Source organism: Stegodyphus dumicola, chromosome 1, assembly GCF_044657685.1.
Source record: "Stegodyphus dumicola isolate Sdum_Otavi_A_Nest chromosome 1, ASM4465768v1".
NCBI classification, from domain to species: Eukaryota; Metazoa; Arthropoda; class Arachnida; order Araneae; family Eresidae; genus Stegodyphus; species Stegodyphus dumicola.
In genome coordinates, this window is record NC_140768.1 from 46,978,154 (window position 1) to 46,996,329 (window position 18,176).

Here is an 18,176-nt window from a genome sequence, read left to right on the forward strand (position 1 = left end):
ATTTTCCCTCATTTCATAAACTGTGAAATTTATTTCAAAAACAACCTATTTGAAACCTAACCCTAAATTTTTCTTGCGTTCCCTAGGCTTTCATCTGAAATTAACAGAGACAATAAAAATAAAAGCATGCTTTCAAATCAGCAGTTTTTGTGCCAATTCCCATATTTTCTCTTTGTGTGATCTTATCACACCACACAAAGGGAAAAGGCGTGATTCTGGAATGACAAATCAGTTTTCAATCATCTCCTTTCATTTTCGTTGGATTCTAGGATTTTGGAAAACATGAAGTAAAACGGGTATCTTTTTTCATGCCACATTTAACCCCTACAATTGTGTAAAATTTTGACCCCAGACGGCAATTTTGAAATCGATGAGTCTTTCCCTTGGAAAAGGATGAAGTGCTGAATTTAAAATTTTAGCTAAATAGAGACAAATGAAACTCAAGCGGAGTAAAAAAAGAATAAAAAGAAACAAATATACTTGTATTCAGTCCTAGTGCAGGGTCAGTAAACTCCCCATCCCTTCATGAACATACTACTGAATCCTAAACAACTTGTATGTTAATCATAAAGAAATTATTACATCATAAACTATTATAATGTAAAGAAATGCTACAGTCTTAGTGCAGGGTCCGTAAACTCCCCATCCCTTTATGAGCATAATACCGAATCTTAAACAACTTGTAAGTCATTCATAAAGAAATTATTACATCATAAACTATTACGATGTAAAGAAATGCTATCATTTCACAGAGCAGAGAAGAAGAAACCTGGTGCTGCCATCTATTGACAAGGTACCTTCAGTAGAGGCGCACCGGTATTAAAAACGTATACATAATCTTCTTTTAATTATCAGTTTTGGTTAAAATGCAGTAAATTTAAAAGGTTCAGCATGTGTACGTCATATATTTACAGATTTTAAATTTTTTCTTTCCCTCCAAGAGAATTTATCAATCTTCAAACATGATACCTTGGAGCAATGTACATTAATTCCATAATTGCAAAATACTGAGCATTCGTTGGGTGGTGCTGCCATTTAGAATCAAAAGGAAACAATAGAAACTTACTACTATTATAGCTTTTGGTGTAGAGAAATTGGCATTTTTTTCGGAGGTTAAAAAATTGACAAACAACCAGTATATATTATATACCAGTGCCTTTCAAAGAGTTAATGAGAATCAACTAGAGGTCAAGTCTGGTGCCAGTGGGCACGGTAATTCCAACTCTGATATCATATATTAAAGTTGTTATAAAAAAGCTTGTAGCTGAATCTCAGCTCCAGAGAGAAAATCTGCCTACCGGTGGTTACTGCCTGTTATTTCCAGTACAAAGGTCTGGCCAAGAATAATAAAGTTTTGGTTTGATCTCATTTTTACCAGTTGCTAGAGGTTTTAGATCATAATTTAAAAAATATGATTGGTTGAAATGTTATATTATAAGTACCTACATCATTAACATTACATAAGATCATGGAGCAATGATGAATTTTCAAATGATGCAATTTAGAGAGATTTACTATAGACACATTACCATTTTTAGAATTCAAAAAAGAAATTATCACATCAAAAAAGGAGACAGAATAAAAGTTCATTTTACTTACTTTTTATCTCTCTCTCAAACACACACAGTCATATATATTTCAAATTCTGTTTGTAATTAACTAATAAAATATGGTACAAATGCATATAATCAATAACTGGTACTTTACACAATCAAAAACAGTAATTCAAGTTTTACTAATTTTGCCCTTTTGAAAACTTAAAAATTTAAAAATATTACTGGATTTTGCAAGTTATACGCATCAGATATTTTCTTTATGTTATTTCAAACCAATGTGCAGGAAATTTTGGCAAAATTGCTATTAAACTAGTTAATTTTACGACTGAAAATTTAACACTGACTTTATTTGAAGTTCATTTTTTAGTAGCAATTTATATATTTTTTTAAATGCTACAGGCTTTCTTTCTTTTTCTTTTCTTTTCTTTTTTTTTTTTTTATATATATATATAAACAAATAAGACAGTTTTCAAATTTTTTGCTCCATGTCTATTATTACATTTTTTATACAACTGTGCACCGAGTTAACATTATCATATATATTTATCTTCAAAAATCTAATAAAAGCAATGAAAATTCCATGTAAAATTTTTTATGGTGTATCTCAAAGAGTTAATTAAAAAAGGGGGAATATGAAAAAAAAAAGTTACACTAGTATTTAAACAAACAATTTCATAATATCCCCTTCCAATTCTGTTCATAATTCTCTGCTAAAAATAATACACCACTGTTAGGAAATTTACATTCTCCCTTGCACAGTACTGAAGATGTGTAAAGTTCTATGCTATATATAGTCCAACTATAGAAGGCAAGACGGGATGTGTGTATGAGGAGACTGTGCGTCTTCCTGACATAATTGGTTATCCATGTGGCCAATCAGCATAGTGCAATGAGCGGATGAATGGAATCCTAACATGGAATACAGCTGTCAATGACTATAACTATTATATGGAACTGCTGCAGCCATGTACCTGCTGACATATCAGTCAAGTTAATCATCTGCTATTCAATTCATAGCTTCTTCATGCTATGTTTATTTCTCCCATGTCATAGGTTGACAAACCCTGTTCATCAGTTTTGCTAAGCTCAAGGAAAGCACCCATTAAAGATTATCTTTAACTTACATGTATGCTCTTTTGAAAAGGAACCAGGTTTCACACTGTACCAAAACTTTCATCGTCACCCCAAATTAAAATTCAACAACCACAATATTCACTATGAGTTTGAAAATTAAAAAGGGGGGGCAGGCAGGGTACTGTGATTTTTAGTGACGAATGATACAGAAGATTAAGGATAATCACTATAGACATAAAATCAGATATTTAATTTTAGCAAACAATATATTTATAAGTTGTAAATTATTTATTACACATTAAACATATTTACGATGGAAATGTAAATTCAAAGGAAACAAAAACTTTATTCATAATTATTATTATCCTACAAATATTTTGTTTGTTCAAAAGAAAATGAAAAGAATTTTTACCTCTGCTTTGTCCATTGATATCTCTTAAAACTGTACATTCTTCAATTTGCCCAAAAGAAGAAAACATAACTCGAACTTCATTTTCGGTACATTTTTTTGATAGCATGCCGATGAATAATTTTCTTTCTGTAAAAAAACATTAAATCAACTTAAAATAACATTAAATAAAAACTGACAAAAATTTGTTAGTTTTAATAATATTGTCTATCTTTTGTTCAATTTTATTGATGAATAAAATTTTGGAGATAAATTTGCTTTACATTCACACTTGATCATTACACTATATCAATATATTACATTTTCCAGCAACAAGTTTCAGTCTTTTTATTATTTAAATATCTCCTCCAACTTATGACTTAGGACTCTTTTCAATCTTTGACATCAAACGTTTTCCTTTTTGTTGGGGGGGGGACTGCTGCTTTTGTAATTACTCCATTCACTGTTCACCCTTTTTTTAATCACTCCAATTTTAGTTACTTTCACACAACACTTTCATTTGACTAGTGCTACATTTGCAATAAATAAAATGATGCAAATGCACAAGAGGCACAGAACTTGGTAAATCACTTCAAATCTAAAAATATTAATTGCTAATTATTTAAAGTACATACAAGAAATTTTCCAAACAATCCAAAAGGAGAAATAACATCTGGCTATTAAATTTATACACAAGCAATAAAAACTCACAATTATTAATTAATATGCAAACAACAATATGAAAAATTTGCTTCAGTAAAATTTTCTCTAGTACCCCAACTAATGACCAATCAAATTAAGCTATTGAAAAGCTTCAAGCAACATATATGTGCAACAATGAGATACATTCCACAAGAGAAGAAGAGGGAAAATGTGGTCACATGTTTAAGAAAAACAGCATCCGCATGTGCTATGTTTACAATGGAGTTGATAGCAGATATTTCGCTGAAATTAATTGATTTTTTGAATTTACAAATTTATGGCTATTGCAAGAAATTAAAAAAATATGATTGAAAATGACATCCCTTTTCTTGATGTCAACAAGTAGGGTCTTCTGTTATTCAAGGAAAAACATGTGAACAATATTTGTTTCAAAGTAATGCCAGATATCACGGTACTTATAACAAGTAGTGTTAAGGCCGAAATGAAGAAATCAATTAATTATGAAACATCCGTGCAAATTTCTGCAGAAAACTTTATAAATTTTTCTTATGCGGGATGCTGACCAGTATTAATAATGTTTTTATTAAGAATATTAAGTGTACATCAGTTAATTGAAAACTATTCCCAAGGCCTTGAATAACATTTTCCAAACTTTTAAATGTATGTGTAATAATAGTATATTCATAGTTCATGAATAGTTGTTCTAAATTACTGAAATAGCAGAATTTGAGAAAGATCTGTTTATCTGCAAGAACATAAATACAAAGCCAATTTTCTTTCATTAATATTAATTAGAGTCATAGAACATTTTATGCTGCTAAAATTTTACTAATTTCATTAATTAATTAATTAATACCAACAGCTGTAATATTAGAAACATCAGTAATACTGAAACATATTAATATAACAGGATGCTTTTATAAGAATTTATATTTAATTCTAAATTTTCATAGGAAATTGCCGAGTTTTTTAGTTTAAATATTAAATTAGTATGTATATTTAGTTGTTGAAAATCAGTGGTTGTGTCAGTTTATAACATGTGCCTTAAGTATATGCATTAGAATTACACTAGTCTATGTCCTATGGTAAATACACTTAAAAATCTTTTTGAGCTACATAATTTAAAATAAAAAATTCTGCACATAAATTATGCAACTCATAAAATTAAAAATAACTTCAAATTTATTTTTTTAATATTTAAAATGTATACAGATAGTACTTTTTTATTATTTATTATTATAAAATGAAGAAAAATATACTATGAAAAATTATTAGTTTCACAGCTAGTACTGCAGTGAACTCAGTTGCACAAATCTTTATATTTTTCTTTGTGACATTTATATTATAGTATACAAAATGTGTTTGTGTGTACAAAATGTGTAATTTGCACTTTATACTATCAAGAGGATAATAGTCAGTTGCTAAGAATTAAATTTTAAGTTGCATAAAATTATATATTAATTTTGAACATTGGCATCGTTGTTCTTACATGATTTAAGGGCCAATTGCTTTTACAGTGCTCTGGATATTTGACTATTACGGATATTTGACTATTACGATTATTAGAAACCAACTATTTATATTTACTGTTCTGCTCCTTAAGCTGATAAAATTATGCTTAAAAATATTTATAGTAACTTTCTTTTCAGTGTGGAAGAGCACTCTATGTAAACATGATTTAATGTATTCATTTTTTATAAAAGAATTAATTATCAGAGCAAGGAAAGAATTCATAAATAAATATTAACAATCAAAACATGGTAAAGCAGTGAGCAAAAGATTATCATGAAGATAACAATAACATATAAGTTACCATAATTATACTAACCAAATGAATGAACACTTAATTAATGGATGAAATAATAATTAAATATGAAATGCAAATTTCATAATTAATTAAAAATAAACAGTTTCTGAATTTTCAACACATTTACCACAGCACAAGCTTGTTTGTTTACATTAGCAGTTCTTACATCACGTGACCTCCGATGTCACCAGAATGTATCTCATTCACAATTTATTATACATGATATTAGTAAAGTGGTAAATGCTTTCACTTTAGTTAAAAATTTAAATGAATAGGATCCCCTCTACACAAACACAAAATGTTGACACCCCTCTTGTGCATGATTAAAAAAGAGAAATACTAGATCATTAAATTGTATATAACTGCTGGCTTGCATGGAAGAACAGGATTAGTGCACTGAACAAAGACAAACTATAACTTTATAGTTGCAGCTAGCTCTCTGGCCCCTAAATGGGGCTCATTTTCTATATTATTTCTGTTTAAAGGAGAAAATCATGCTATGGCAGGCTTCTTTAACAATCAGTAATTTAATTTATTAAATTATACATAGAGTAATTAAAAAAATATATAAAACAGTTCGTAACTTACTACTGCAGTGAAATTATTATAAGACATATAAAGGCTATAATGAAAGCAGCTAAAGCAATTAAAAATACACTACATTAAAGATGTACACTGTGCAAAAAAATTAAATTCAACTTGCATTTTTCATATCTCGGAAGCACGACTTAGGCTATGCATTAGATTTATATATAGCATTGTTCTAACATAGGTAGTTTGGCACAAAATCTGTCTTTTTCTGAAATGACACGCCAATTTTTTTCCATATTTCGATTCTAAGACTCATATTATGCCAAACTGTCATATTATTAATCTCTCTTTGTTTAATAAACTTATTTGCTTCTTCCTTTCACATTTTAAAATTTAGGTTCATTCCAAATACAATTCACCCATTTTTTATGATTTATTTTTTAAATTTGTATTTTTACATATTTTTGGAAAAAAAAATTTTGAATTGTAATACATAAAACTTTTACCATCATCTTAAAGTAGATGTATTTCTAAGCATACCTACAAAAAATTAAAGATTTTTATTCAAAATTTCCAAAGATATATGTGAATTTATATATTGGCACATTTTGAAATTTAGCTTATTTGTTGAAAGTGAGAATAACATCAAATGTGGTTTAGGCACTTTGCTAAAATTATTTAAAAGTAGGAACAATATGGCTTTTTTTCACTCATGCACAATGTAAAAAGGGAAAGCAAAATAGGTTGCCATATATTAAGAAGTCCGCCAAGTGAATTTTTCTTGGCGCAAACTGAAAAAAAAATGTGCCAAGATAAATGTTTGAATTTCTCCATAAATTTCATACCAAATTTTTTAGAATTTAATATTTAGGTATAATTTGAGTCATAGAATCAAAATATGGAAAACAATTGGCATGTCATTTCAAAAAAAGTCCGATTTTGTGTCAAAATACCTATATTAGAACAATGCTATATATAAATCTAATATATAGCCTAAGTTGTGCTTTTGAGACATGAAAAATGCAGTTCCATTTTCGTCAATCAGTCCAGCAGAACGGGAGATATAAAACTGTACCCCCTTCTTTTTGCGCACTGTGTCTCAAATCTTACTTAATGAATGTAATATACATGCAGCACAACTACACACATAATATACTTATGTGTAGTTGTGCTGCATGTGTACAGATTCGTAATGGATTGAATGCAAACAGAACTAATGACAGCATGACAAAATTTATTTTCCCACCAGAAACAATTTACAGGTCTGGAATTTTTCACAGAAGTACTTGTACAGCTATTCAGAGTATGGCAGAGTAAAATCAGAAGTTATCACTTAAACTACTAAGGATGTTATACACAATGCAATGCAAAGTGCACCTAAAGAGTGAAGTTTTACAAATCAACTCTGACAAAACAAAAACTGAGAACTGTGATCTCTGGTCTTATACAGTTTTTCTCTGGCCACCAAGAAATTTCCAAGTACCTTCAATTTCTTGAAACTGCTGGAAGGCATATATAGTTACAGTTTCATATAGAGCCAGATATAATTGTAATTACACAGGAATTAGGCAAATTACATAGGAACTGGACCAAAATGTCGCAAGTGGCGACTTTTGGTGATTTCTCACCAAACCCATCAGCAGCTTGGCAAGGAAATAGCCATTTGTCTTAATGTTAAATGAACCTGCCCCTGTAATTTTACTTTTATGGTGGAGCTTCGCTCTCTCGAGGCATTTTATATTACATTATAGAGATGCTAGAATTTCACATATAATTTTACAAAATTATTTACACATATACAAAATTCCTAACATATGTTATATTAAAGATGTATCTCAAATATCACTTAATGAATGGCGTTATGAATATGCCTAGTTCTAACTTCATTGGAAGAAAAATATATCTGATGATCTAAAGCATGTTTAATGAATTAAATTATTCTGATTATCTTTTACCTCCATATATTGGTCCTGACATCAGTTACGTAGGAAAAACAATAAATATTTTAAACTAAAATCACTATTGAAGTATTAGTTGAGAGCTTATGATGGTCAAAATGATGAAGGATGTATCACCAGGTAGCATATGCAATCATTTTAAGCAATTACCGTGCTAAATTAGTAACATTCTCTTGGTTATTATTAGTCTTTGCAACTGAAATAGGAGGGGAGCACTTTGTTTTTAAAAACTACACTTCTTTATGATAACTATTTTACCATCATACTTCTATGTAATAGTTAGCGAGACTTGAACCTATGAATTTAAATGGATTATGGATCACCTGGTAAATATTCACATCAAAACATCCAGCTAGAGAAGAGAGCAGAAATTATCAAAGTATCAAACTGCAAATAATAGGTAATAAACAAGAAATATCAAACCATCAAATATAAATAAAATCAATAACAAATAAAATTTACCATTTCTATTTTCACTATCTGCTGGTTTCATCTGTATTGGATGATGCATCTAAATTGAAATATACATGACAATAAAAAATTTAAATAACTAGCATTTTTTTAAAATAAAAATACATTTTATCTGGAATCTGCAATTCACTTTAAACTATGCTTCTTCAGTTCAGAAATAAACACTGCTTATAAAATGAAAAAATAATTCAAGAAACAGATATTAATGTAACAATAAATCACTACTTAACCGAAGATTTATTACTAATAAATCAGTACTAAATAGAATTAATGAAGGTTTATATATAAAAATTATTTCAGATAAAATTTTATTATATGTAGATAATATTGAAAGTTTTTAGACAGATGAAAATGTAGACCTGAAAATACTAGGTCTGAAAGAAAGGCACATTCTCATGCATTCGCTGCTCCATCATGAATAAAAAAAAACGTTTTACACAACTAGTCTTTGATTTCAGACAACAAAAAAGTCATAAGATGAAAGGTCTGAGAAAGACAAGATGTCTGTGGTATGGAGAAACTTCTGCATCCATGCTACAAAACTGCATACAGCATTAATTACCTTAGTGAACAGCTATACAATTTCATGCCATCTTACCAGATTTAAACTGATGATCTATAATCTGGAAAAATCAATAATCCAGAATCGCCGAAGTCCCGACGAGTCCGGATTAACGACTTTTGACTGTATAATCACCCTCTATTTATACAGTTAACAGTAACAATATGCAACTTCACGTAGGTTAGCAAATGCTAATCCACACTTTGGAATTCAAATGTGTAGTTCCAGGTAAGTTAAACTAAAACTTGCTATTTATTAGCCTTTTTATTCTTATTATTATTTTTATATTTTGATAGATTGTATATAGCTTATTTTAGGTTTACATGCATAATTCGTATAGGGGAAGTTTTCAATAGGCAAGAGTTTCTAAATTAATTTGGTTTTCTACTCTTAATTGACTTTAATTAATATTTTATTCCTAGTCTCTTGCTAAATTTTTCAAAATTCCTACTAGTAATTCATTACACTTGGTTTTACTTTTGGTTTTGAATTTTACTTATACCCTTGCTGTGAGAATAGTAACTTCTCACACCACGCAGTTTGTCATCACCACATTTTAAATCTTAATCGCGGAACTGCACGTGTGTATACAATCACCGGTCAGACTAGTTTCTTTTTTTCTTCGCCCGTGTCCTACCTGCTGCCGCTTGGCAATCAGCGAGACGCACGATGTGCGGGGCTCTGCCCCTGCATATCTCACTGATGGAGTTTCATCATTCCTGATATTCGCACATGGAATGTCGTCGTGATTTTTGCATAAAAGGAAGCAGAACTAAAAGGTTGCGATATATTTGGAAAAAATATATACAACTGGAAAGTTACGAACTCATATCCACTTTGCAGAGAAACATTTATTTCAGTATTTTTACCTCTATTTCAACGATAAATCCAATGTCTCATATAGAAAATACTTGCCAGCCGTTATTTGTCACAATGAAGAAAGATGCCACTAAGAAACTTCACATAATGCACTTGTGGAACAAAGAATTACACAAAGAACAATAAAAGTGCACAGCATTATGAAGACTGCTGAAACAAGAAAGACATAATGCATCCAATCCACCACCTTACAGAAGTACCAAAAAGAGCATGCAACAATTAAACACATGATAATTCACTCCAAAATAAATTCTTGTTGAAAAATTTTTACTCTATGTAAGCTCTATAAAGCAGCACAGATCTGTTTACTTCTCCTAATAATTCTCTACAATAACCACACAGAACATACCTTGAATAAAATATTCAATGGTCTTCACACAAGAAAATGCCAATGGAAACATGCCATTGCAGCAAGAAATATAACAAATTCAACAATTTCACATGACTTCAATTTTACTAATGTAGAAAATCAAGATGTGATTACTTTCTTCTTAAAAAGAAAGCACCAGACCCAGACAGTATAAACTGTATAATAATTAAAGTGATCATCTATATAGCAATATTAGCCCTCTTTTATAAATACTTCTACAAGATTCTCCCTACAGATACATTTTTTAAAGCTTTGAAAACTGGTCAAGTCACACTCTTCCTCAAAAAAAAATGCAAACTCCTACTGTCCAGCTACTGCAAATTCCTACCGTCCAATGTGCTTACTTTCAGCATTACACAAAATATTCCAAAAACTATCGCTACATCAGAAGAATTATCTTAGCCTTAATCAGTATGGGTTTAGAAAAGAGAAATCACATCACATGCATTAATTAACATACAGGGCAAAATTTTGCAAAATAAAATCCACAGCTATCACACAGCATAATTTGTGTTGATTTAAAACCTTTCAGACCTTGTAGTGGCCAGCCATAAAACAAGCAGATTACTCAAGTAGCATTAAGAGAACTTTGAATTATTTTCTGATGGACTGCCAATTAATTATAGTGCACAACAATGGTGTTATTACACATGATCAAACACAAGAGGTTGCCCTCAACTGTGAAATCTTACTTTTAATTAAATCTTTACAACATCTTGGCCAGAACAAACTTGAATATCTGCCCAAGCAGATGATGCAGTTCTCTTGAAGGAGGATAAATTACAGAAAAACTTCCAAAAGAAGTCTGCTATCAATTTTACTCCCTTTGAAATGTTACAAAATTGCGAAGTGCTGAACAGAAATCATAAATCCTTCTAATCCCAAAGAAAGGAAGGTCACCAATGCATCGACCATCTACATCTCTTAATGGTAAATGCCTAAAAATAGTAAGGATAATTACAATACACAGCTCTGATATTTGATGAAAAACTAAAATGGTTCTCACACATCATAGATACCAAAAAATGTATTACCATCACTGTTAAACTTCTGCATTTACAAGGAAATAAATGGGATTCAGGCCCCACATTCAAAAGATCCCATAATCTACAGTTGTGGCGAAAATCATTTCTATAGTCTACAGTTGTTGCAAAAATTGTTAACATATAGTGCAGCAATATGGGCTAATCTCAAGCACAGAATACAAATTAAATATCTATCCAGTATATAGAGATTCTTCTTACTTAACACCATTAGGACCTATTGCATAATTTCCACAAATGCAGTCTGTTCCTTATAAAGCTTTTATCTTTGCACATAAAAATTGAACAAGCTGTAATATGTCAACCAGTCAAACAACTGCAGAAGCCAGCAACCTTACCTGATGAAGTAGTTCACCCGGAAAAATATGAAAAGCAAGCTCCACACCTGCATGTAACTTGTCACAATAAAACATACAGATCAAAATCAAATTCAACAACATATCTCCTACCTCAATTAGCAAGTTAGAAATTTATACAGATGGTTCAAAAGTTGAGCACAATGGTGCAAGTGATTTTACAGCACTATGCCATGAACAGATAAAAGTAACAGTGGAAAAGCCACTTTCAATGCAACAACAGTGTCTTTCAAGGTGAGGCAATAGCTTAATTAAGGCCATACAATATAGATATGTAACAAGCAACAAAAAGACTGATAGTCTCTCTTTATTGCATGCAATTTAAATCTGAAACAACCTTCTCCTATCATTGTAGCTATATAACCTGTGAAAATCTGAAAATCATAATATCACACTGGAATGGATGGGTGCCACGGTAGAGCGATTAAAATTTTATTTAGTTCAGTTAAATAAAAACCTTTAAAAAAAAAACACCACCACCTAAATTTTAAGTGTATAAAAGAAAACTGCAAATTCAATATAAATATGGGAGAAGGTTTTAGCATATTATACTTACCCCTGGAAGAGTTTTTATGTTATGTAATGCACTCTGTGCTTCGACAGCTGATTTACGACAATAAAAAGTGACGAAACAACAACCTGAAACAGATAATTAATATATATATATATATATATATATAAATTCAAAATAAAGTGATTAAAAGTAAATTAAAAAGCCTAAAACTTGCATTAAAGCTGCAAAGTAATAAACCAATAATTCATAATAATATATAATAAGAAATCTTTACATATACCATCTCCATGGAACACAAATTAAATTTAAAAGCACAAAAGAAAAAATTTTTAGAATTTAAAAAGCATTTTAAATAGTAATTTCAACTTCCTATTTACAGATCGGTTAAGAAAACAAAAATCCAAGACCAAAAGTAAATTTTAAATATTAAATAAGCAGATATTGACAATTTGTATTACTTGGAGATAGTATATGGAAAGATCTCTTATTATAAATTATACTATATAATTAGCAGATTTTACCAACATTCTTCAAAAACAAAAATCCATGTCAAAAGACATATGCAGGACTGAAGTTAATTTAATATACAACAGCAAACTTTTTACTTAATTAAAATGTTAATTTTAGTTAAACAGGTCACACAGAAAAAATTACAACAGTCAAAAAAATTATTCTCAACAAATTACTACTTGAAAGAAGGTATGCTAAATTAATATACGTACATTAAATACAAGGTTGTTATTGCGATTTTGAAAATTACTACTTATTTAACTGGGAAATATATATATATATCAATGTAAAATACTAATTCCCCCCCCCTCCAATTTTTAGATTGGTGAAATTTTAAGCAAAACAGTTTTCCTCCCAAAGAAGAGTGACCTATATTTCATCACCTTTTAAAATAGTTTTATTCAAAATCTACGAGAACCAAAGATTGCTTCCCCCCCCCTTACTTTCAATTATTACAGACTAGATCAGAAAATATAAAACAATGTATAGGTAAAAAAATGGTTAGAAGAACGACAAAAATCGGCATACCATTAATGCAAATGTCATATTTAGATATTAAAAATTTTATTTTCCTCTGCAGTTAGCCCAAGAACATACAAAAAGGTTCAGATCTCAAGAGAACAAGAAATTTAAAAAATAAAAATGTTTGAAAAAAAAGACTTTGAGAATTTGAATCATTTCCTAAAATCATTACCTAAATTACATATGGAAGAAGTTTTCTGAATAATCTTGATAGAAAATTTGAATACGTAGTCAAAAGCAAAAGTTAAGATCAGCAGATGACTAAATTTGAATGCACAGTCAAAAGCAAACAGTTACGATCAGCAGATGACTCATAAATGTATTTATTTCTAATGTAAGTTTCACAGTCCTTACAGCAAAATTTCAATGCTCACTTAAGTTGCTAAATCACATTAACAAATAATACTATAAAGTTAGCATGAACTTATACCAAAACGGTTTAAAAAAAACTGCAAATTTTTTGCTAATCAATTAAATTTTCAAATCCTTTTTTCTCTTATTACACAAAAGGGAGAAAAAAAAAAAAAAAAAAAAGAACTGAATTGAAAAATTCTTTCCAAGTGAAGAATTTTATTTCTTAATAACTGAAAATTTTTCAGTTGCCTGCTGAATGATACAAAGTAGAAACCTTTTTCAATAGTAAATGTATTCAAATAATTAAACTTATAACTGTGAGAAAATAAGAATGAGCAAACAGGAGAGTGCAAAAGAAGAAGAAAACAGAATCTTTTCTTTCTAAGAATATGATCTAACATGCAAAACAGATACGCTAAAAACATCTTTCAATATGCTTTGGTAATTTACACATGCATAATTAAAAATTCAGTGCCAAAAAGAGAATTAAAAACTCAAAAACTAAACGATGACTTCATTGGTAGAATGAAAGAGTTCATAATATATAAAATAAATAGTCAATCTTCCAACAAGTCATGAATTTTATCAGTATCACAAACTCTTTATGATAAGCAATCTTTTAAACTAATTTAATTCAAAGCAGTTCCAGTACATAATAATATAGCTTTCACACAAATCAGAAGCTTGTCCGAATGCAACAGATAACTGCTTTTTCGTTAAACCATAAATAGTACTGGCTGAGGGTATAGAATGATACTGTTATCTTAATCGGGTGACAGCTACCAAATGTGGTAGCCTGTTAATATGACACCATGAATAGTTGTGCAATGTTTAATGTGCACAATGCCAATGCTATGTGATATGATTAATTTGTGCAATCTCTAATTTTTTTAAACACTTTCGCTGCCAATCACGTGAGGCTGTGTTGATAGTTATTGCCCTGACAATAGAAGTAGATTGTACCCATATGTTGGCTCGTTTAATATAAGAAATATGATTTAAAAGAGGTAATAAAAGAAGATTATGCATATCACACTGATTACTAAGCCTTTCATCAGAGAATTTTATGACTATGCACTAGCAAGTGAAATTATTTCCTCAATGTCACATTACACGGTGGCATGCGGCATTTAAAAATGAATCAAGTAAGTGACAATATGCATTATTTTTGTCTGAAATTATATCACAAACAAATATATATATATTACAAATTAATTTGCTGTGAGGTAGTTACAATTATATATTACAAACTATTTTAGATTGTTATTCATTTATAATCTTTACGTGAAATGAATCTTTGCTTTAATTCAAAAAAATATACATTTACAACTAGTTTTTAACTTTAACTCCAAGTCAATTCCAGCATACGTACTCACAAAATGTAATGCCGACTGAATGGAGAATTAACAATTAAGTGCTGCTTTCTCCGTGCCACTGTGTAACTGGCACTGAGACATCTGGCCACACCACACGCAAATGTGTGATTGCTTCAAGGATAATGACACATCACGCACCAGCACGTGATCGGCAGCAAACACTTTAAGCAAATTAACTAGCTGTTAAAAGAAAAGTATCTAAAATATTTTCAAACTAAAAAAATGTTTATTAAAGTCATATACATTTCTTTCATTTTAACTGTAAACAGATCACTGTGAACATAAGAAAAACAACAGTCCCCCCTCTCCCAAAAAAAGAATTCTTGAAAAGGTAACTGTTTTATTACCAATGTTCCTCCCCTTTTTTGAAATTGATTGATTACTCTTGCATGCAATTCTTAGCCCACTGTAATTTTTAAAAATGGCCAAGCTAATGCTTCTTAGCTTGGTGAAAAAGGCAACAAGTCTGCAACTTTTTGGAGAGGAATACAGATAATCGAGAAGTACTCTAAAAACTCTCTCTCTATACAGTCAAAAGTCGTTAATTCAGACACCCATAATCCGGAATGATCTATAATCCGGACCTCAAAGCTAAAAACTTTCTGCACATGCACAGCGTCGACACATGCGCATAGGCATACGCATGCGCGTAAGACCTTTATGACGGCGCATATGCATGTGCGCAAGTGCAGAATACGTTTTCGCGTGCGCGTTTTATGTATAACGGACGGTATAAGCTAAAGTTAACTAATTATCTATTTCAGTTAATGATGATTGCGTTGTTCCTTAATCTTCGAATTGGATCCGGTTTATTATTTTTTGCAGACTGTAAGAGCAATTTTATAAAAGTAAACTAGAACTTTCGATTATGTCAACTAGAATTTCCGATGTTGGAGCTCCCAAAGGATCTACAAAACGAAAGTATGTTTCGATGTCCATCAAACAAAAAGTGGAATTGCAGCAAAAAATAAATAAAGACATGAAGAATGTGACAGAGAGGTTAGTGAAAACGAAAAAATTTCGATTGACAAGTTAGTCAGTATTCTCGGCACAGCAATTACGGGACTTGAACAACGGAACTTTGTAACTGAACGAGAAATTACGTCTGTTTATAGAATTAAAGAGAAAGTATTATCACATAAAACGAAGCAACTTAAACAACTTACATTGAAAGAAATGTTTAATAAAGTAAACAAATAAATATTAAGCTTTTTTTTTTGTAAATTTTGATACCCTTTAGATCATAATTGTTCTTTATTTCATAAATTACAGTTTCATATTTTTAATTTTAGAATTTCTGCATGCCATCTTACGAGATTTCTAAAGGACAACATAACAAAAGACAGTGCAGAATATTTCTCGTGACATGTTACACACGGCTGTGGAGAATATTGTGCACAGAATGCACGGTGTTTTTCTGAAAATGGTGCTCACATTGAATGTGGTCTAATTCCTCACCGGGGAAGTTAATGTAGTAAATAAACATTAATTATTTAACTGTACGATTGTATGTCTTGATGTCCCATGCCTTGATTAGTCTACATACCAAATTTGGTGCCATTTCTGCTATTAGTTCACGCTATAGGGGGCTCCAAACACTGTCACTTTAAAAAAGATCTCCCTGTATATATTTACTAAATAAATATTGATTATATTATCTCCTATGATAATAATAATAATAAAGAGGGGGGACAATTACTCAAGTATTTTATCAATTTTACTACATTAATTGCTTTTCACTCACAATTTGTATTAGCGAAAATGCTGGATTCAGGGCGAGTTCTTTGGTACTCTGCTTTGGTTCTGGATACCTTCACTTCATGGAACTATTTGGTCTAACTTGGTTTGCTGGTTTGGCATCACCATTATTATTTGAGTAAAAGACGAAACACCTTCATATTTATTAATTATTGTTCATTGAATGGAGGTTGGTTTGTTCCCCTTGAAAAGTCAACTAATGTCAGATCAATAGCAATAATTACTTGCTTTTAATTTAATTTCTTTTTCAAAGTTTTGAAATTTTGTTATTCATAATTTAATTCAAGTCCTCATAAAACATTTTTAACAATTTAGATTCAAGTTACTTTAAAACAATTTTCGGAATTAAACTTCCTACCTCTGGGTTCACTCTTTTTAGATACTTCTACTAATATTAATCTTAGGAGATAATATAATCAATATTTATTTAGTAAATAAATTATTATCTTACTTTGCAGCTACTGCGCAAGTATTAGAATAACTTGTTTTTGAAATAAGTGAATTTTAAGATCATACAACATTTATTTATATATATATATATATATATATATATAAGTTTCATAATTTTTTCATTAACAAAAAATTAAACAGATTTTTGAAAATGGTTGTGACAGATAATAACTACCAGATCTATGATTATGACCCCTGAAACCAAAGCTCAGACTTTGCAATAGAAGAAATAAATGACATGACATGTGACTGTTTTTCTTAGTGACTATTTTCTTCATGAAAATGCTCCCTCTGGTTAGAGAATATCTAAGTACTATTATGAAATGCTGTGACATCTAAGGAATGCTTATTCACTGGAAAAGGACAAAACTGCATGCATTCAATAAATGGCAGCACTACCAAGGTAACAAACACACTTGGTCAAATTGTGCAGTAGCTTTTGCTCAGCACAGAACTCCCAGATCTTGCTTCAAATTAACCCTGTAATCTTTTATTTCTTTTCAAAAATTCACTTCTACTTAAAAGGAAGCTGATTTCAAAATTTTGCAAAAATCAAAGAAAATGCAACAAGGCAATTAACTTATCATTCCAGAAAAGTTTCAGACACATTTCATAACAGTAACAACTTCAAATAAAGTGCAGAGCTTCAGAAAGTGAGCACTTTGAAAGGGATTACATGTTCAATTTGTAAATGATCCTTTTTTTTTTAACATTCTAATCCAAAAACTTTCTGATCACACCTCATACACATAGAAGCATATTATGCCTAAAACTATTGAACAATTTAATACATGAAATGCATTAGGATTATGCTTAATTAATTGCGGCAAAAACACTCAAAGGCTAATTAAGATAACAGATGCAACTAACTATGAAAAAGCACAATGACCCAGGGAAAAATTTATATGAACACAAAGTATGCTTTCCTGGCAGAAAAATTAATCTAACAGGAGTTACAATTAGTCTAGGAGGTGCCACCCCAAATGCTTTGCATTTTTTTTTTCTTTTTTTCCTTGAAATTTTACATATGAAAA

At 30.2% G+C, this 18,176-nt stretch overlaps 1 protein-coding gene across 6 annotated transcripts in view; it reads right to left on the reverse strand.

The window, feature by feature from the left end:
- The window catches only part of LOC118188171 (CUGBP Elav-like family member 1-A), a 120,674-nt gene that overhangs the window by 88,170 nt on the left and 14,328 nt on the right, over positions 1–18,176 (reverse strand). For all 6 annotated transcript variants that reach the window (XM_085814230.1, XM_085814221.1, XM_085814227.1 and 3 more), the window contains 3 exons: positions 12,215–12,297; positions 8,440–8,488; positions 3,043–3,168 (listed from right to left, as the gene is read on the reverse strand). In XM_085814230.1, coding sequence (XP_085670356.1) covers positions 3,043–3,168; positions 8,440–8,488; positions 12,215–12,297 — 258 coding nt within the window. The remainder of the gene's footprint in view (positions 1–3,042; positions 3,169–8,439; positions 8,489–12,214; positions 12,298–18,176) is intronic.